The sequence below is a fragment of the Eutrigla gurnardus genome, assembly GCF_963514095.1.
Source record: "Eutrigla gurnardus genome assembly, chromosome: 18".
NCBI classification, from domain to species: domain Eukaryota; kingdom Metazoa; phylum Chordata; class Actinopteri; order Perciformes; family Triglidae; genus Eutrigla; species Eutrigla gurnardus.
In genome coordinates, this window is record NC_139929.1 from 5,675,156 (window position 1) to 5,696,663 (window position 21,508).

Genomic DNA, 21,508 nt, shown 5'->3' on the forward strand with positions numbered 1-21,508 from the left:
GTCATATCCCCCCCCCCCCCCCCCAAAAAAAAAAGTCATACTATAGCACGTCGAAAATTCACGAAAAAGTCAGTCAGGATATATTCATAAAAAAATATTTAAAATTGTTAAAAAGGCATAAAAATCGCTCATCTCGCTTGACGCGCCTAGTCTCAGTGTAGTGAGTCCAAAACAGCCATAAAAAGCCATGGTCAACTTTTTCAGGGAAAAAAAAAGTCAGTCGGAAAAAAAGTGAAAAATCGACAAAATTCATAAAATGTTGTAAAAATGATGTAAAAGTCCTAACATATGCTTCTATATCGCGTGTCAATCAAAATCTGAGTGTAGTGAGTCCAAAACAGTCATAAAAAGGCTTATTCATAGCAGGCAGGTGGTTGAGTGGTTAGAGTGCATGCCATTTACCCATGTCTGCATATATTTTTTAAAGATTCTTTTCTTGCATAGACACCTTTGTATTTAGCGGTGGATAGAGAGGAAACATGGGAGAGAGAGGGGGATGTGACATGTATCAAAGGCAGTGGCGGCGCCAGAGTATTTTTTCTGGTTCAACTACGGTGGGGCTAACTCATACGACGGTGGGGCTCAAATCAATGTCAGAATTTCAATGTGAATATATAACAACACCCAGTGGCGCTGCCAGCCGGAATCCAGTACGCACTGGATTCCGGCTGGCATTTGAGAGGACGATCGCGCGCCGCCACTGCATACTATATGACTTGTTTCCATGACTTTTTTACATACTATACAATGACTTTTTTTTCCAATACTTTTTCGACATACTATGACTTTTTTTTACATACTATATGATGACTTTTTTAAATTTCTTTTTTTACATACTATACGATGACTTTTTTTCATTACTTTTTTTTAATTACTATATGACTTTTTTTCATTACTTTTTTTTTTTTTACATACTATGACTTTTATTTACATACTATATGATGACTTTTTTTCATTACTTTTTTTTACATACTATATGACTTTTTTTCATTACTTTTTTTTTTTTTTTACATACGATGACTTTTTTTCATTACTTTTTTTTTACATACTATATGACTTTTTTTCAAAACTTTTTTTTTTACATACTATATGATGACTTTTTTCATTACTTTTTTTTTTACATACTATATGATGACTTTTTTTTCATTACTTTTTTTTTTTTTTTACATACTATGACTTTTTTTTACATACTATATGATGACTTTTTTTTCATTACTTTTTTTACATAGTATACGATGACTTTATTTCATGACTTTTTACATACTATATGATGACTTTTTTCATGACTTTTTTTACATATACTATGACTTTTTTATTTTTTTTTTTACATACTATATGATGACTTTTTTTTTTTTTTAACATACTATGACTTTTTTTTTTTTTTACATACTATGATGTTTTTTTAACATACTATGACTTTTTTTACATACTATATGATGACTTTTTTTCATGACTTGACATACTATACGATTACTTTTTTCAACATACTGGACTGTCACTTTTTCAGACATGCTCATCTATGACTATACTAACACAAAATTAAGATACTTTTTCCACATTCTTTACAAGCAGTTACGAGTCCACTTTTCATGCCCTTCATTTGATTGGCCGACATATTGCACTGGTGCAACTGGTGTTTGAATCTCACTTAGCTTGGTTCTTCTATTTGAAAATGGCAATGGCAGGAAGATACCATTTTGACTCGTTTGTATTCCTTCTCAGATATAGAAATCTATTTCAATTATGCTGAAAAAGAAAAACAGAAAAATTCTATTCAGGCTTAAAGTTCAAAAGAAACTTTTATTGGAAACAAAACTGAAATACAGTACATGACCCAGACTGAACACCACCACACTGACCGTATGAGATCAGTGCTCTTGCTTTGTGAGATCAGCTGTAAACCTCAATGCAGCAAAGAGTCTTGGGGCTGCACAGTTCACCTTTTTTCCTCTTCGAGTAAAAATACCATGTCCCACAAAAGTATAGAGACCCAGAGGCACTCCCTGACCAAGATGAACACCAGCTCTTCGTCGTCGTTTTGATTCAGACTCAATGAAACTCATGCACCACGTCCTGTTTGGCCACTGTGGAACTTGCTTAAAAAGGTAGACATGGTCTCAAAGTGACACGTGCATAGATCCGTTACCATGTTCAAGGAATTTTTAAACCAGGTCAAAGAAGGAAAAAAGGGTCAAAAGTCATGGGCAGACTGTCAGAGTCATACACATACTGTCTTTCAGACACTCACAATGGTTAAGGCTGTGGATCAAGTACTTCAACAATATGATGGCAAAAATATTTAGATCATTGTAATGCTACTAAACCTTCAAGTCCAGGTTGGCTGATGAGTAACAAATTCCACATACACATGTTGGTGGTGGCTTATTCTGATCCCTTTGTTTAAAAAGTAAAAAAAAAAGGAATATGGATAAAAATGGCTGCAGAAAATTCCTGAAATGTTTATATAAGGATGCAGTGGATCATTCATACACACCTGCAGAGCACCAATGATCTTATGTTAATACAAAACAGGTCTAGATGTGTAGTTGCAAAAATTAAATAAGCGAAACGTAAAATGATAAAAAAAATAAAATCAAATGCATGATTGACAAAAACATTGCGTTTGAATTTAAAATACTGTTATTAAAACGGAGTGTTCAACCATTTAGTGGTTTTTGAATAAATGGCTAAAATAAAGGTCAGTTCTAAGAAAAAGGCTGCATGCCAACACTCCACACCATTTGACTCAATATCATACAAGCTCAGACTCAAAGTTAATAAAGAATGGAGATTCATGTTCGACCACACTTGGCATTAATAAGTTCTAGTTTGAGAATAACCACCAAAAAACGTAGCTTATGAAACTGAAATCCTGTGTAACAGAAATTAGTGTTTGTGCTAAAAATAAGAACCGGGGGAAAAAATGAAAAGACCGTTATACTGAAAAACTCCCGAGTGCCACCACTCCCATCTAAACTAGTCTCAAAATACTGCTTGTAATGCCTTTGTTTGTCCCGTCAGTTTTTACCTGAACATGAGCAAACTTGTATAGGAGGCAAAAAAAAGAAAAAGACAACAATAATAGAGCTGCACCAACGTGTGGTTTATGGCATTCTCTTGATATGATATAGTGTGACATAAGATGATATGCTTGTAGTGTAAATCGTGTCCGGTGCAGCTTTGCTTTGCACTTGGACACACTCTTAGCTTTCCTTCTCCACCTTCACTGTAAAAGTGACTTCTCGCTCCATCTAACCAGGTCAGTTCATAAGTTCTGCTCACGTTTCCAGCCGATGGGAGAAACACCAGCTCCACTGTAACAGTTAAGCTGTGGAGGGTGTCAACGCGCCTCTGTCTTGTGCTGTCTCCAGAGGTCAAAGTTTATCATTTAAAAAAAAAGAATTAAAAGTAACAATTAGCCAGTAAGGTCAAGCTGTCGTTGCCACCATGCGGGTGGTGCAGGTAGTCAGGCCGTCGACGGCTGGGGGGAGGGGCTATCTGAGTCCAGCCCTCGATGTCATCCACTCAAGGCCTTGGCATAAACTGAAAAAAAAACAATGAACACGCGTCAGAGGATCAAGAATTGTATTATGTAAAAAGGAAAAGTATATTTGTTTAAATGGACTTAATACGTGGCAGTCTCTTTTCCTGGCTGGCTGGGAGATAAGCTCAAGGACTTTCTTCCTGTCTGTGCTTCCTTCTTATATACACAAACAGCATAGTTGAGCGTTTGCTGCAATAAACTTAAAACAAATTCAAGCTTGGACGAAAGAGATTATCTCGCTAACCCGCCTTCACACTATACTGTGACAAAACACATCGTTATAATCAATACATTGGTTTTCTTCTTATTCGCATTGTTGGATTCTCGATGGAATTTCAGGAATGTCTAATCACTGAAGTAATAAACCCCGCCAAGCATAACACTCTGTACAAACACACATGGACGTATATCACTCACCCCTCTCCTGTAAGTGCACAGCAGGACTGTATGTGCCAGGGGTGGTCTTTGATGGAGCTAAGGGTGAGGTATTTGGAGATCTCCGCTGCAGACATACAGTCCTTCATATCCTGCTTATTGGCAAATATCAACACAGCTGCTTTCCGCAGGTCCTAAGGGGAGAGCACAGAGAACAATGAAACCATAACCACGCTCTCTGCCAGCTTTTGAAGCTCTAAACAATGTAAAGGGGTTTGGAAAAGGTTTCCACGGTGGAGCAATCACAGCCTATACAACGAGTCTGTGTAGTCTGCTTCCTCACGGCCACACAAAGAGATGCGTTTAAGGCGGTAGTTTTACCTCATGAGCCAACATCCTGTAGAGCTCCTCTTTAGAGATGGCCAGCCTCTCTCGGTCTGTGCTGTCCACCACCAGGATGATGAACTGCAGAGTGGGAGGTCAAAAAAATCACATTGACCTCCTTTCAAAAAGACATTTACAGCAATGAAATGCAACACAGCGGGTGAGCATTTCCGGGCCAGTGGCTTCACAATGGGCACTGGCGACTGCTATGCTAATAACCCCCCTTTCTGAATGAGAGCGAGTGACCCTGTATGACAAAAGACCAAAGGCACGTTAATGTTGGCGAATGTGAGAGACGCCATTTACACCAAACGACTCGGGACAAAGTTTCAACAGCACGCGTTATCCAACGCGACCGTGACCCAAATCACAGCCAGGGCCTCTGCATGAGGCTGACACGGTGGAACGAAAGAGTAACGTTACCATGGTAACTGTGGGGTTAATACAATATATGGTTCCTATAGTAACTGCTGGGTAACAGAGAGCTTCTCTGCCATAAATCTAAGCTTAACTGCACACACAGGTCGAGTATATCACTATCATTTTCTAAATGAATAATTTACTCTATATAACTTTACTTAAATAGTGAAAATAAACATTTACAATGTCTAGAGGCCCACTATGATCTATTTATTATGCTTGTTTTGCCCAAAGGTATTCAATTTACTGTAATATGTGACAAAGAAAAAGCAAACTGTCACATCAGAGAAGCTGAAACAAGACAACGTTAATCATTTTGGAGGAAATCGCAACGGAGAAGACCTAAAAAAATAATAAAAACGGCAGATCACTTATGAAAAGTATTTGTTGAATAATATTCAGTCCGTTGCCTAATCGTTTCAGCTCTTTAGCGGAGTGTGTGAGAGGAGTCAGGTCATGCTTGGATGGCTGTAGACTTGTATTTACTTGTGACCTGTAGTGTGGTATGAATGCTCAAAGGCACACTGGCATCCCGTCCCACGGCAGATGTTACGTCAGGAACGTGAAAAGCTCTCCTTAAGAAGACACATCTGCCTCAGCCACGACTCCGCTGTTCTCCTTTTCTCCCAAACACTACGGAGGCTGACCCTCGCTACGCTTTTCAGACGGGCCCCTTTGTGAGCGGGTGACCTTTGACTCGGGGCGGCCCCTGCTGCCGTCTGTGGTCTGAACAAACACGCCAGCTGCCGCGCTCAGGAAGAAAACACGCTGCTGGACAATACCTCAGCTGCTTCTGCTGGAAAGCAAGAGAACCATGTGCCAAAAGTGCTGCTTGTATTCCTCACCTCTGTGTTGGAGTAGTAGGTGTTCCAGGAGGACCTGAGGGACTCCTGCCCCCCTATATCCCACATCAGAAAGTGGGTGTTCTTCACCACTATTTCTTCCACATTGCTTCCGATGGTAGGTGACGTGTGGACGACCTCATTCATCAAACTTGATAAAACACAATCATAAAGTGAGTTAACTGGAGAAAGGATGACAAAGTAGGATCCCACTGTAAATGTGACAAACTGCTTACAATTGGTAGAGGATGGTGGTTTTCCCTGCATTATCCAGTCCGACGATTATCACCTTGTGCTCTGCAAAACAAATACAGCATAGCTTAACTTTAAGAGGACATTGTCTTCAAGAAAACACCCATGTAAATACATTTTCTTCAACGCCAGTCCCTGTAAAAACAAGTGTGAATGAGTACGGCAAAGTATATCTGGTGTAAGCAATGCATTCGTGCTGCACATTCAAAAACCATACAGGCTTATTTCAAAACTCCCTGACCTCTTTTCTCTCTCTCAGAGTCGCTGAAACTACATGAACTTCTTTCCATTCATAAGCACCAGCGAGCACATTTTGCAACAGTGAAGGCTTTGACGGCCGCGAGGCAGAAAAACATAAACGGACTAAATGCAGAATCGGAGACGACACAGACGTGCCAAAATATCCCACTTTAGTGTTTTGACTTTTCCGCCCTTTTGAGGCTTCTGGCATCCGAGAGGGAAGGAAGTCTGGCCGGAGGGCTCGCAGTTCTGAGTGTCCGTGCATCGCATTGGGTGTCGGAGGATGTTGCATGTCTTTTGCTTCCTTAATGAGGAGATAACCCACGACGATCCTGACTGCAGAAGTGACGCCATTATCATCTTCAAAGTCCAAACTTCCAAAAGGTCTCCTTAGGACATGAACTTCTCTTCTACCATAACATTTAAAGAAGTTTAAAAGTATTTTCTGTAGCACACACTGCTGCCAAAATATTTCAGGGCAGAATAAAGTGATAAAAATTACATCAATACACGTTTAATGTGAAATCACACATTTGTCAGCACCAGCACTTTTGGCCCAATTGGCTACTTTTCAGGTGATTTAGCAAAAATCAGCTCCCACCTTCTCCGTCCTCACTGATGTCTTAATAGTGAATGTAACTCGACACTGGGGACGCTGTAATAACGCTGACAAGCGAGATTCACACTATTTTGCCATCAAAGGGTGTATGAGAATGCTCAGCCCTGAAGCTACAAGAGACCAAGATCCTTTGTTACTTCAGCTCAACTCAGAAACGTGACTTTCCCCCTCATTACAGCAAAAATAATACTCATATATTGGAAAAAATTAACCTTCCTTACACCAGATACAAGTTTCAAAAGTATTTAAAACAAACAAAAACACTCCCTGTGTACCTTTCGGCTTAAATTGAGACATTTCCCAGCGTTGTCTCACAATATCACACATATAGATACAAACATATGCATGAATTAAAGACGAAAAGGGTGTATTTTTCCTTACAGTCGGAATGATTGCTGCCCCTTTGTCTTCCCACTTTCTGACCGAGTAGCAATAATTGTTAGACTGAACCATTGTCGTTTGTAATGGAAGCTTAAAGGAAAATTAATGTGTTATATTTAACAGTTTTCTAGAAAGTTGTGCAACGTGAAAGTTGAGCTAAAGCTGACTGACAACTGGATGAATACGCTCACGCAGGCTTTACGCTAATCACGTTAGTTGACAAACCGATCAACAGATTAACTATTAAGAGTGGCAAGATGTGTAACCGTAGCTTAAATCGCTGTTTCGACGAGTTAAACAAAGACAGCTCACTCGCGGAGGAGCCCTGTAGTCAAAGTGAGATGTGGCGAGATAATTCACCCCCCCCGAAATCTGTTATTGTGGGTCTTTGCTGCTCACTTCATGCTAACGGGCTAACGGACCTCGGTTACGCGGCTAGCGGGGAGGTTAGTGAGCCGTAACAATGGTGCCGACACTCACCTTGGTTACAGAAGAAGCTCCACAGTTTGGCGAATATGAGGCCCATTGTTCAGGTTAACGTCCGTCCGTCAGAAGAGTGGACCACACCGTGCAATCCGCGGCTAGCTAACATTAGCTGGACGATCTCTCGTCGGCAAAACACCTCGGCGACCGTTTGAACGCGGACTCCATGCGCCCCGGTTTGGGACTAAAACGTAGCTGACGCGGGCATAAAAAATGGTGTATGGCGACAGAGACGTGACGTCTTATTGAACGTTAAGGGCTCCGCAAAAATCGTACGAAACGCAGGGCGATGTGTGTGCGGCGCCGTGTTGAGTCTGCCCGCACGTCTTCTGCTGCCCGTTGGCTGCTGGTAGTGGTTCGCTGAAAAAAAAAAAGCAAACCCCTAGCTATGCAGCTCTCGAGCGATTGCGTGATGACGTCAAGGCATTTTACGCTTTTGTTTTTTTGAGATCGGCTTTCAAAAACAACACTTTAAAAGAGTGATACAAGGCTTTTAAAAAGGGAGACGTAAATATACAACTAAATACCACATATATATATATATATATATATATTTATTGTATTTTAGAGGTTGTGTGAATGGATAAACACTGTATTTTAAGCTCCTCTATATAAGCATTACACATAAATACGTCCATATATCTGTTTACAATCTCACTACAGTGTCAAATACATACATATCACACAGGTGATGGCGATCAACAGGCGGCATTACTTGGATTTGTCGATTCAACTGCTGTCATGTGACCACGATAGTGACGTATGCGGAAGTAGTGGCCAAAACACCAACGGTCCATGCCTCCACAGGACGTGAGTACCTATAGGTGATTAAAAGAGCCTTTAAATCGCTATTTCACTTCTACCAGACTATTAATTTAACGGAACACTCATTAATTATGAATGAATGCGGATGTGTTGAATAAGATTGACTTGGTGAATCGTGTGTCGGACGTAAAGTAGGTCTGTTACAGGATACCGTTGTCATTTAATGTTGGCAGGAATCCCCTCATGTTTTTAACCACACATTTGATTCCGTTATAATAATCTGTTGTCATATTTCACGTGTTACATTTCATTCAGATCTTAGCAATAAAAGACGCGCTAAATTAGCCCTTTATTTTAATGAAAATCTCTCAAAATACTTACAAAACAGTACAAAACATAAACTATATGCAGAAAACCAACACTTTGCAAACAATAATACAAGACAATTACCATGAAACTCACCAGATCAATCATTAAAAACCCCAAACAGATCTGTTTTCACTTGAGTTTTAAGTGATCCCAGCTGTGATCCGTTATGATCCAGTTCTGTGGGTAAATTATTATTATTATTATTATTACTTTCTCCTTTGATTTCCCACCAGACTGTAAGCAGCAGCCTCATCCACTCAACATCAGAGGCTTCCAGAGTGTAACACCATCTTTCTACTCTCTCCCACTTCCAGATTCATCAATCGTGATTTATTTGCTGTCCTGATATTGATCTGATGCGTTTCTTTGTGCAGGCTGAAGAGATGTCTATTTTCCCAAGGATTTCTCTGAAGCCCGAAGTCACTGATTATCTCCGAAGTGTCTTCTTAAACAAGGAGGTAGGAACTTGGATGTGACTCCTCTCTTCTGGAGAATCATAAATACGTCTCATAAAAAAAAAAGAGTTTCAGTGGAAATGACAACACGGAGGGGGAGGGGGTTGCGGGAAGGCTTAGATTTGAGATAAAATGGTGTCAGGGGTACACATTCCTCCAGTAAAACCATTTGGCTTTCCACCAAAATGTTCAGATCAGAATCAGATTTTTCTGCTATTTATCTCCCCACACAAATGTCTAAATGCTATTCTTAGGACGTTTCTGTGTAATTGCAGAAAGTAAAGCACATACATGTCCTCCATGGTAGTTGTGGTATGAATTATGTATTAATTCCGTTTAATCTGGTCACCTGAATTATGTTTTTTCAGCTTTAACATCAATACAGTGTAAGATGACGGGTTTAGGTCTTATTTTGAAAGGCTGACATTTGAAATCAATCAAGTTCCTGACAGTTTTCTAATCGTTCAGTGTCGTGATGTTAACGTCATCTCGTTTGTGTTCAGGCGTTGGCTGCCGTCGGCCATCAGGAGGCAGATCGCCGCTTCCAGAAGCTGCTCGCTTGCCTGTCCCACCCTCCTTCGTACACTTGCGTTCGGGCCAGCACTCATCTCGCTCCGCTGGAGGAGATCAGACACCAGCTAGGAGAAGAGCTTCAGAAGGTGAGAATGAAAGAGGGAGCAGGGAAAGTATCCACAGTGGTGGTCAGTCGAGTCCTAATCATTCAGTGTGTCTTTGTCGTTGTAGCAGCAGATGTGCGGCTCATCGGCAGAGGAAGTCTCCGTGCAGATTTTTCCTCACCCGCGAATTCCAGATGTGCTGCTCCTTCCCGTTGTCGGACCGAGGTATGTGAGGAATGCCAGAGCGACGTCAAACATGAATCTGCTCTGTGGAGAACACACTTAGTACACACTAAGCCTTTAAATGCAGCATCAGTCCGACCGCGGGGCGAGTGCTTCCTGAGTCCAAACCCACATGGAATGTCATGGAATGACAACGGAAACAACACAGTTCCAGTTCCAGTTGTGCACAATTTTTATGCCTCTGAGTGAATTTTGATCCAAAGAGACACAAATAAAAAACACTAACAGCACAATAATGATCTTGTGGTACTTCTGCATATATGTATGCCCCCCCAGACCTGTGAAGCAGCTCAGCTCCGAGGTGGTGGTCGGCGCTCAGTGTGGCAGCGCCGTGCTGAGAGGGGCTCACGTCTTCGTCCCGGGGATCATCTCCAGCCCCAAGTGTGAGACTCCAACACAGATGCTGCTGAAGCAGAATCAATATTTAGTTATACTCCAGGCAGAAACACAATCTACCCGTTTGTTTCCTCTCAGACATGAAGGCAGGGGAGCTGGTGTCCGTCCTCTCTGACTTGGAGGGTCGCTGCACCCGAGGAGCCACGAGCTTCCAGGGGAAGAGAGTGTTTGTGGGAAACGGAGTCGCTGAGATGGACCGCTCCAGCATCTTCTGCAGCGATGAACCTGCCAAGTGAGTTTTACTTCATCTGAAAGAAGCCTTCATCAAAGTTAGCAGCGTCAGTCATTGTCGTCTGTTATTTTAGAGGGATAGGTGTTCGGATGGTAGAGCCCCTTTACCAGAGTCCTTCCTTCGACGGCGTTCTACCCAGCCTGGCGTTCCTTCAGGTATTTAAACTATTAGAATGTATGATACAGTAATATGTAACGGTTCCTCTCACGTGTTATTTTTTCTTCCTGTTTTGCAAAGAACCTTCCCTCCGTAGTAGTGGGTCACGTTCTCGGGCCTCGTCCCGGAGAACGGATCCTGGACATGTGTGCTGCGCCCGGAGGGAAGACCTGCCACATCGCCGCACTCATGAAGGATCAGGTACAAGTCGGACAGGCAGCTGTGGATAGTAGCTGCTCCGGGGGTCAGAGTTAACTTTCAGGGGTTCAGTCTTGAGAATCCAATCTATTAAATACACAGCTTGAGGGTCACAAGGTAAATCTCTTGCATAATGAGAAGATAAATGGGATTTCTAGAGAATCCAAAACATATTTCTTCTACACTTTCCTCCCGACTTTTCTCGGATAATTAATTAATGGAAAGTCTGACCCTTCGAGGCTTCTAAAAGTTATTCAAATGAAACTATTTAAGGAATGTTGAACTGCTCAGTCTGATCAAACTAGAGCTGAAAGGTCATACGTCTGCATTTCTGTGGACACAAGCCAAAACGGTTGGGAGCTACTGATCTAGAAAATGATTGTTCTTAAGAATAGAAAGCTTTATTCATGCTAGCACTCCTGAGTGGACTTTGTTTCTGTGTCCTCCGTGACGCCTTAATACTTTTTCTCCACTGCATTTATCTGCCTGCTATACTCACCTATTGCTTTGCATATTCAGCACATTAGTTTAACCGCTTGATCGGCTTCTAAAACACGATAACCCTGGAGTCAGTACATGTGTAAAGCATTTTCTATAATCAAACAAAATAAATCATTTTAGTGCTTCAACATGCCTCATTTCTAAAATATTTCTTCAAGTTAATTTAAATGATAAATGGCTGGAAATATTCTCACTGCACTGCAAAATGAGGCTTTTAGTACTTTAAAAACCATTAGGTTTTTTTTTTTGAAGATTAGATATAAAATAAGAAAGCACTTAAAATCAGCTTAATTACAAGACCAGATACAAGAGTGCATCAGTGTTCATAATCATTTAAATGGGGCACTTTGAATGAGTACTTTTGTTACTTCAAGTACATTAAGCTGATACCGTACATTTACTTGTAATTAAGTCTATTTTTTTTATGAATGCTCTCTTTCCGTCTCGTGCAGGGCGAGGTCGTGGCCTTGGACAGGATCCGAAATAAGATCGATCGAATTCGTGAAAACGCCAAAATGTTGCATCTAAGTTCAGTCAAAGTTTATTGCTTTAACAGCACTCAGGCTGTGAGCAGCGACCCGGCACAGAAAGATGAAGGTACAGCGCCACCACAGATGTATAAATATGTATATATATATAATATACATATACTGTATATAAAGCACGTCTGTTTCTGAACGTATTCCAGGACCTCCCTTCCCTCCTGAAAGTTTTGACCGGGTCCTCCTGGACGCCCCCTGTAGCGGACTCGGTCAGAGACCCAACATGTCCTGTACCTGGAGCCTCAAGGAGATCCGATCCTACCAGCCGCTGCAGCGCAAGTTATTCCACGCTGTAGGTTTTTACCACACAAGGGAAACGTTTGTTCACATTTGTTAGTAACTCAATTTGACCAGCAGATGGCAGCATCGGGCATATATGATATACCAATGTTTTTATTATCATTTAAACTTGGTTTGGAGTCAATGTTATAGATATTTTCAGCTCTGGAGGGGAAAGAAATCTGCATTTTGACTGTTGATATTTATATTTTTAGGAGTCAGAAAAGCCGCTCCAGAAGGTTTTTTTTTACTTTACACACAAATTTCCCTTAATTTATTTATACAAATGTACATACATGTAGGTGAAAGCAAATGGGAAATCTGTTGTAGAGTGGATTTTTTTGTTGCTGCTTTAAGTTGACAGACGGATCAATAGAAGGAGATTAGAGTCTAACCCAAAGGACATAATTCATCCCAGTGACATAGAGTCCTCCATCAGTGTTCACACGCATTTCCTCAAATTTATTCAGCATCTAGAAGGAAGAGACTCATTTTTGTGTCAATGCTGGTTTAGTTAAACCTCCAATAACTGATGTTTGACCACTAGGGGGCAGCAGGAACAAAACAATGACCGTTTTAAGCAAGTTTTCATAGCTAAGTTAAAGTTTGACCACCAACGATGCCATTAGTTGTGAAGAGTGAACTAAAAACACCAAATTGTGAACTGGAAAACCAAAACAACAAGCTGAAACTCATAATACAACTCTCGTAGTTTCACGTTTATTAAAAGGGATTTTGTATTGCAGGCCGTGCGGCTGTTGAAGAAAGGCGGGGTTCTTGTCTACAGCACCTGCACAGTGACTCTAGCAGAGAACGAGGAGCAGATCGCCTGGGCCCTCGACACCTTCCCCGGCCTCACGCTCCAGCCTCAGGTAGAAACACGTCACCCTCGTGGACAGACTCACACAAACGTGTTGGAAAAACCTCACCAAATCTCGTTTTCTAGGAGCCTCACATCGGCGCCGAGGGCATGCTGGGAGCCGGCCTGTCACCTGAGCAGCTGCGCCTCCTCCAGAGGTTCAGTCCCGAGCTGAGCTGGGACCAGACGGGAACGGCGGCCCCCCTCCCCTGCAGAGCCGACGGGGACACCATCGGCTTTTTTATTGCCAAGTTCCTAAAGGACTGAGCGGAGGGGCACATTTTCCTCTTCCAGCACCATCGGCTCTGCACAAGACTGCAGATGGGGACAATAATGTTTATATTCCGACACTGTGTGGGCTTTGACGGGACAGTGTTGACAAAGACGCTCGCTGTGCTGTTTACAGCATCTGCCTCTTAACAGCTGCTCTCTGAAACTGCGGGCCATATAGGGATAAGCTTTATAAACACCAAGGGCGGGAGGCGGGGAGGGGCGGGCGGGGGGGGGCACGTGGGGATGGAGGCTGAACGAGTATTGGCAAATGCAGCAGCGCTTGCATCGCCATAACAACAATGACGACACAGCTGCCATGGTGACAGTGGATTCGCTGGATGTCGGAGATCAGGAAGTTGTGTGCAGAAAGAGGTCACGGGAGGAATTAACAATTTAGTGTCTTTTAGCAGCGGTGGAGACAACCGGGACCTCCAATTAAGACTTCATCCGCTTCTAAGAGAAATGATGCTGCCTGTCGTTCAACAGGAGGGAATGATTTGTTTTTCCATCATAAAAAGTTCCTGTTTCGTGATACATTTAGCTGCACATCATCTGATTACAGTCATGAAACGCTGGTTTGAATAATAAAAAAAATGCTCCTCTCCTCGAGTTGAATTATGGGCGTCCAGTGAATCTGCACATCATTTATAGATTTGTGCCGACAGCGCACAACCATCTGGCCCATTCTCCCACCATGCAGCATTTTGAGGACCTTCACAATGACCCTCAGTATAAAAAAAACATTCCTGGGAATAAAATGAGTCTGTTCACACACACATCTGCCAACTGTAAATACACTGCTGATTAAAATGGCCTCTTTTTTCCCTGCTGCACCAAAGGCAAACATCAAAATTCAAAATTGGCTGCATCTCTGTGCACACTGGTTTGTCTATTTTGGAGGGCCTCCGTTTGAGAAGCTATTTTAGACGCATCACCTCAGTATTGTCATTCATGTCGATGTTGTCATGACAACCCGGGAGGAAGGCCCGATGAGTCTACCTCAATTTTTTTCAGCAGAGTTTCAGATGACTATTTATAGACGCCGCTCTCCTTCCCCGTCTGGGTCTTCTGACAAAAGCACACATCAGATTTTTCTCTCCTCTCATCAGTCCTTTGTTGCCAACTTTATTCTTTATATTTATGCATTATGTACATACACATGTACACCGTTAGAAAATCTGTAGTGCTACCAATGTAGCATAGAAATGCAGTCTTGTTTTTTTTTATAATTACAATTGTCAGGCAAAACCAACGGAAGTGAAGGGACAGGGTGGGTTGTAAACAAGGGGGCATTGGGTCAGCTTGATTCAGGTTTTCAGTATCATGAATTAATACGTGAAAAGTTTAAAAGCTGATCCAACGTCGGTTTCTCTTAAAATAGATTGTGTTAGTCGGGGGGAGTGAACCAGTGGTAAAAGACAAAACTATCGTTGTCTGGTAAACATTTTTGAGTTCTTTGAGTTGCATCTTTACATTTTTTTTTTAAGTGAGGAAGAAGATATCCTAAACTTTATACTCTGGATCTAAAAGTGGGAATGTAACAACATTAATTAAAAAAAAAAGAAAAAAAAAAGGAGGTCAGGCTTGATAAAAGATGAACCTTGATGGCGGTTTGGAAGTAGGCCAACGGTAAAGTTGTCATATCAAATTTCACTTCAAACTAACGTGAATCAGTAAAAGTGCAGAATAAAGGGTGTATCAATGTTATAAAATGTCTGTGGACCCATACAAAGAGAACAGTACTGCATGTAAGAGAGGAAGTTATCGTAGAACTCGTTTGTCTTGGAAGGCAAGACTAAGGTGCACCTCGAGGGAGGCTTAAATATGTTCAAAACAAACGTCTAAAATCATGGGACGCAGAATTAAAAAAAAAGCAACTAAGCAATAAATGATGAACATAAAATTAAGGAAGTAGTCCGACACTGGGGATTACGCTTATTTGCTTTCTGGCCGAGAGTTAGATGAGAAGATTGCAGCTAGCGTTAGCAGCCGGATAGCTTAGTAAGCTAAAATGAAGCCCCGCCCTAAAACTACAATTTGTTACGCTATCCGGCTGCTAGCTGTAGCTTCACACTGTGTTATTGATCATCTAGATTCAGCTGGCAGTTAATTAGGTAGCTAAAGCTAATGAAGTCTAACACAACAGTCCAGTTCCTGTTATTGAAGCTACCCTCACTGATATAAATGGGGTGGACAGAATAATAGAAACACCTGCAAGTTAAACAACGCATAAAACAATCATCAAAAACTGAACATTACAGCCACGACGGGAGTGTCTACTGCAGGACTGTTGTGTTAGGCTGCTTTTAACTGCTCTCTCATAAACGGCTCTCAGCAAGACGGCGAATAAGCACATTTCCCAAATTGACAAACTGTTCTTTTGAACACGACGGCTGCAAATACAGCATCAAACTCACTTGGTTGGGCAACCGTTGCAGTCAACCCTAGCAGTAGTCTGAAGGAACAAATTATTCAAGTGGTAGCAAGCAAAAAACAAATCAATAAAAACATTAAAAAATAGAAATGCTAATCACAGAAAGCACAGCTCAGTACAGAAAAAAAAATTCTGCTTTGTGTCATGCTTTATCAAACACAGGTTTAAAATATGCATATTTGAGAAATATCCATGCATATCCACACATAAACAACGTCTATGCATAGATACACACATACATATATTTATATATTTATATTTGTATCTATGTAATCAAAATCCTGCCGTTGCAAAAAGATGCAACGGCATTTACAAAGGAAGTGTACATAAATAGGATGCTGTGGTTTCAGGGTATAGCAGCACGATGGGAGAACAGAAAGGTTAAGAGTCCGAATGAGGGTCGGGGAGGGGATTTGGTCTGTCACTGGTGGATGTAGGAGTCTCTGGCCCATTCCCCGGCTTCACCCCTCTTTTTGGGAGCCACCTCCCCCTCCCGGTCCCTGTCTCTGTCCCGGTCATAGTAGTGGTGGTGGTGGTCGCGTGCCGGCCGGTGGTGGTGCGAGCGCTGCTTGTTCCGTTCGTTATGGTCCTGCTCGCGCTCCTTTGAGCGGTGGTGTCCCGTGCTGTGGCCGGCCTCCTCCGCCCCACCGCGGTGATGGTGGTGGTGGTGATGGTGGTTGTGGTCCCGGTGGGGCAGTGGCTCGTAACGCTGTTGCTGCTGGGGGTGCCCCTCCCCTAGTTCCTCCTCGTCCTCCTCCTCCTCCTCTTCCTCCTCCTCCTCCTCCTCTTCCTGGTGGAGGAGCTGAGTGCGCGTCTCGTTATAAGCAGAGTCCTTGCTCTCTCTGCTCTCTCTGCTCTCGGGGGTCTCCGAGTCCAAAGTCTCCTGCCGGGAGAGGCCCCGGCCTCGACTGTTGTGGTGGTGGTGGTGATGGTGGTTGTGTTGCTCAGTCCTGGTGGAAGACGATCGGTGGTGGATGTGCTGGGCCCTCCTGGAGGCCTCTGTCCTCAGAGGTCTCTCTTCCTCGTCGCCGTCCCCTTCGGCCTCTGCGTCGGCGTCGGCCTGGTCCTGGCTCTGGTGGTGGTGGTGGTGATGGTGATGATGGTGCTGCTGGTGATCCTCTTTGGAGCCCTTTCTCTCCACTAACGCTCTATCTCCTTTCTGCTCGGCACTGCCACCCTGAGGTCAGTAACAAACGTCAGTCAGTGGGTGACAGAAAGCAAGGAAATGCACCGCAAACGCACACAAACGCAACGCATGCAGATTAATATTCACTTCACCCTCGCTATGCCTGGTGCATATCGTATATAAACGCATTCATGCTTGAACACGCACAAACTGCTGGAATATTCATCAACCATCCATTGAAGGTCAATGAATCCTGGAGGAGAACAATTTAAAACAAAACTTGAAGGCGTTTTGTATTTTCAGGACCACGATGATGGACTCCTTATGGATTTCTTTTGTCTGAGGGCCTCTCCACACTCACCACACTAGCAACCACATGTCAACCTCACTCCTGCTCCTCATCAATGTCAGGAATTTCCCCATTTTCAGTCTTACATTTCCCATTTGTGATGGCAGTGGATGGAGAGAGCGGTAGAGGTTAAGGGATTACACAGCATTTACACACTCACATATATAATAATACCATGAAAATGGCAATCGATCCTGCTTAACACGCTTTAAAAACTACATTTCTTACTAGTAAGAAATACATTTATTGCATTTGACTAATTGACTTAAGGTAATTGACTTAAAACAGACCCTAAACCTAAGTTTCTGCAGGTTTTCTCCCTTTCTGTCACTTCCTGTCCTTTCCTGTTCACCTGCACAGCTTTGCTACAGGTAACCCCGCCCCCTCTGTGGCCTCAGCTCGTGTACCTGTACGCCGGAGACCGGGGCTGGGCTGGAGGGCAGCGTGGCTGTGGGTAGCTTCGTCAACATCGGGTTGGGGGAGTTGCAGCTGGCGGGGTGAGTGCTTTTCCAGTAGGCCTCCAGGTAATCTGCCATGTGCTCACATGCATCCTCCAGCTGGTTCTCATCCAGGATGATGTCAAACATCTCCTGAGGAAGGCGAGGAGGGTTCAGACAGGGTTAAAGAAAATGGAAAGGAGGTAAAAAAAACAAAACAAGAGGGTGCTCTAATGGGATTTCAAAAGATCTTTTTTATATACAAAATGTCAGAGCTTTGTTCGAATGAACCCCCATCGAATTAAACACTAAATAGCATTAGGCATTCATTCTGAGAAAATCAGGGATTCCCTCAAGATATGGACTGCTATTCGAATTAAATTAAGCCTGCACTTTCACAAGCCTGGGGTGCATGCTTCATCTTCTAAAATAATAACTGAGCAGATTACAGAGGAGCAGAAATAGAACTGGCACGAATTATAGAGCCTTCAAAGAGAAATCTGATTTCAGATATGCACAAAACTAAAACCTAGAGCCAAAACCGCCTCTAAAAGGGAGGAAAACTGTGATCGCTCGGGTCATTTGGGTCCACTATAGAGACTTACAGGAGGGCACTGAGCCAGCTTGTCAGCAGCCACCATCTGGACATTGAGGTGTTTGGCCTGAGACTTGCCTCTGGACTTGATGAGCCTCTGCAGCACCTGAGGGCAAATAAGGCAACAAGGTCATGGTGGTTTTATTTGAAAACACTGAATTTAGGCCTCATGTGGGCAGAATTCAAGTCTATGAAAGAAGACGGCTTCTTTTGTTAAAGTTACGAAGTATAGTACTAAAGCAGGGGCCGATGTCACATTTCAGATCTAAAAGATAATTTATTATCACGCAACAGAGTTGGTGGTAATTGTTTTGCACGGCAGCTCAGTTCCAGTGGAAAGAACGAGAGGAGAAAACCAGCAAACAGAAACTATAAACCATTACAACAACCAGAGGAACAGATCGCATTAGTCTGACCGGACGATTCTGATTTCTTTCCAAGAACTATATTTGACAACAAGACTCCAGAATAACTTTTTTCACCACCGTGCCAAAAAACAATTTCAACCAAACCAAAGTCAGCGTTTGAATTTCTAAAGGTTTTCTTTTTTTGTGTGAGAAAGTTAAACCAAAAACTGCATTAACTTTACAAGATTAAATTGAACACATCATGATAGTATTATAATTTACATTCGACCAATAATAACCTTCACTGAATAGAGCTTAAACGAATAATAATGTAACTCAATATAACCTCTGTTAACATTAGCTGTTTAGCTGTGATCCCTGACAGCATGGCAATGAATTACAATATAATAAGTGTCTGATTAAGTTAGTTAAAATCTTTTTGAGGTATATTATTATTTAGTATGACAACAACAAAAGGAAACATATGAATATGAACTTAAAATGTATGAATTGTTCGTAGTTCCACCAAAAATGAATTTCTCAAATGATTTCACTTAATTATTCAACAATTCACAAAAAGGTAAAAATATACAGAAAAGAAAAAAACAGATTCCCTCTTTGCAATCCTATTTATCATCTCACAACCTCACAAGATTTATCTTGTGACCCTTTGGAAGGCACACGACCCCCAGGGCGGGAACTTCCCGACTAAAATACCTCCAGTAGTGAAACCAGCTCCAACACTGAAATGCTGCTCATGCATTTGTACTAAAAGTAGCTACTAATTTGCCACTGCCCTCCTTTAAAGTTCATCATTCTCATCCATGGAGTATTTTTTATATTGTTTTATTAGTACTAGTAATTTTACACCCCTGTTTATACAGTTATATAATAATTTGCAAAAAAACACTTGACATAGCAGAAGGTTATAATTAAAAGTTAGTCATTTATTTTATCCCACTGCGAGTGACTCACGCTTGCATCTAAATTGTGCATCATCGCTCTTTAGCTATGCCTTTTCTTTTTTCTGTTGCCCAAAGCCTGTGTTTTTTTTTATTGATCACTTACTCACAAGCCCTTTTGTATTCATGCTAAAGGTCAACATTATGAATCATTCCATACATGCTATATTTAAAATCAGCTAGTTTCCCTCTGAACTCACACTGCCTGACTGCTGAATCAATCATATGATCAACATGTTAATTTGCTTACCTTAGGGGAGGTGATCTTGACGTAGACGATGATGGGGGCGAGGGACGTCTTCCCCAGCTGTGACGGGTGGTTGATGGTGTCGGCGTCCAGAACTACCAGCTGTAACGTCCGGGCCAGCTCGAAGATCCGCTCAATCTCACTCTGGACTTCAGCTGAAGAAGAACGAGAGAGAGGGAGTCAATGCAAAGGTTCCACCTTTATTTATTTCTTCATAAGCGCAGCTTATCTGCCTGTTTGATATTTTTTGTGAGAAGTATTATATCAATAAATCTTACTCACTAAATGTGTTTTGAATAACTTGACTTTTATGGTCGGGTCTTTTCTTTCGGTTTCGTAGAAACATTCAAAAAGCCATCAGAGACCAGATATAGAGACTAATAGCTCTGAGAGAAACAGTGAGCCGTGTTCGAATAAATGCCGACTGTTACATCACACAGCCTCTACTCCCAACAGATGACGACGCGACTGCAAAAACCATCCCACAAATATCGCAGCGGGGCACAATTCCCAAACTGAGGAGAATCACGGCCAAGCTTCGTGACTCCCAGTCACGACGACGTCTCAAGCAAACTGATAACATGAAAACATTTCGAGCTAACAGCTCATTCTGACGAAGAATGAGTCACAAATTAAATATTTCTGCGAAGATATGCCAGGAGGAGTGAGATCATTTCACTTGGTTCCAAAAGCAGAATTTTCCTGAAACAAAGAAAGCTCCACTTGCATCGAGTAAATGTCACTTTTGATTTCACGGAAACGTAAACGTATAAATCTTGCTCGTTTAGCAGATTTATTTGGGGGGAAATTAAATTTTTCGGGCTCTATAGAAAACAAAATCGCTTGATATTTTTTTAAAGATTAACATAACTGACTAAATACACATTAAGTGGCAATTGCTTGAATGTGAAAGCTTTGGGGGAAATATGTAGAGAACGTTTTTGCTCTTAATGTCCATCTGCTCATTAAAACTACTGAAAAAGGTCATATCATAAAGTTGTAGTACGTTGAGCCAGTGTAAACACAAAATACACTTTTCCTGGGATCTCTTACCCTGCCACCGCCGCTAACTGATGCTCATGTTGATACATGGCAAAGATTGTCCCCACAGCTTGACTCAGGAATGTGTTTCATTCTAATCACATCTGAACCCACATCAACCTCGGTCAAATCAGAGCAGCTCTTGAACTCGTTATCTTGCATTTATGGTCTATCTTTCATTCCAAACAAAAGAAAAGTGGCCAAGGCCTTTCCGGGCTGTCGGGAGTTATCATTACCATTGTCAAGAGTTCCTTTAATCGTTTCCTTCCCTTTTCCACATACGCCGGTCTCCTTGAAAACATTATGAATCAAAACACCAGATGTTCCCAGTGATTTCGAGCACAAACGTACCCAAGTTGGATCGTGTGTTGGAGCGCTCGATGATGGCGTGCTTGCTGGGATTGTTGAGGACCGAGCGTTTGGCCAGAGAGATGTCCGCCGTGACGCGAGTGATTGATATTCTGAAACAAGGCAGAAGAAAAATACTTGGTTAACCAGACATTATGGACTTTATTTGTCATGAGACAGGAAGGCAAACACGATGT

At 42.1% G+C, this 21,508-nt stretch overlaps 3 protein-coding genes across 13 annotated transcripts in view; 1 reads left to right on the forward strand and 2 right to left on the reverse strand.

Annotated features, from left to right (window-relative positions):
- Positions 1–1,780: 1,780 nt before the first annotated feature.
- On the reverse strand, positions 1,781–7,884 carry arl8 (ADP-ribosylation factor-like 8). The gene is made up of 6 exons (XM_084033509.1): positions 7,538–7,884; positions 5,802–5,862; positions 5,569–5,716; positions 4,301–4,384; positions 3,962–4,113; positions 1,781–3,543 (listed from the first exon to the last, which is right to left on the reverse strand). The coding sequence occupies exons 1-6, from the start codon at positions 7,581–7,583 to the stop codon at positions 3,495–3,497; spliced, it is 540 nt and encodes a 179-aa protein (XP_083889635.1). The 5' UTR covers positions 7,584–7,884; the 3' UTR covers positions 1,781–3,494.
- A 419-nt stretch (positions 7,885–8,303) lies between these two features.
- nsun6 (NOP2/Sun RNA methyltransferase 6) lies at positions 8,304–13,646 on the forward strand. 4 transcript variants are annotated; one of them, XM_084033998.1, is made up of 13 exons: positions 8,304–8,364; positions 8,908–8,954; positions 9,049–9,132; positions 9,633–9,788; positions 9,874–9,971; positions 10,266–10,372; positions 10,464–10,617; positions 10,691–10,772; positions 10,855–10,974; positions 11,925–12,069; positions 12,161–12,306; positions 13,040–13,165; positions 13,240–13,646. In XM_084033998.1, the coding sequence occupies exons 3-13, from the start codon at positions 9,058–9,060 to the stop codon at positions 13,417–13,419; spliced, it is 1,389 nt and encodes a 462-aa protein (XP_083890124.1). In that variant the 5' UTR covers positions 8,304–8,364; positions 8,908–8,954; positions 9,049–9,057; the 3' UTR covers positions 13,420–13,646. The 4 variants fall into 4 exon arrangements, with proteins under 4 accessions (XP_083890124.1, XP_083890122.1, XP_083890123.1 ...); XM_084033999.1 differs by having other exon boundaries at positions 8,324–8,350; XM_084033996.1 differs by lacking the exon at positions 8,908–8,954 and having other exon boundaries at positions 8,322–8,350.
- A 2-nt stretch (positions 13,647–13,648) lies between these two features.
- The window catches only part of cacnb2a (calcium channel, voltage-dependent, beta 2a), a gene marked incomplete at its 5' end in the record, with an annotated part of 52,687 nt that continues 44,827 nt past the window's right edge, over positions 13,649–21,508 (reverse strand). For all 8 annotated transcript variants that reach the window (XM_084033986.1, XM_084033991.1, XM_084033988.1 and 5 more), the window contains 5 exons: positions 13,649–17,036; positions 17,742–17,924; positions 18,377–18,472; positions 19,926–20,077; positions 21,315–21,424. In XM_084033986.1, coding sequence (XP_083890112.1) covers positions 16,281–17,036; positions 17,742–17,924; positions 18,377–18,472; positions 19,926–20,077; positions 21,315–21,424 — 1,297 coding nt within the window. In that variant the 3' untranslated portion in view covers positions 13,649–16,280. The remainder of the gene's footprint in view (positions 17,037–17,741; positions 17,925–18,376; positions 18,473–19,925; positions 20,078–21,314; positions 21,425–21,508) is intronic.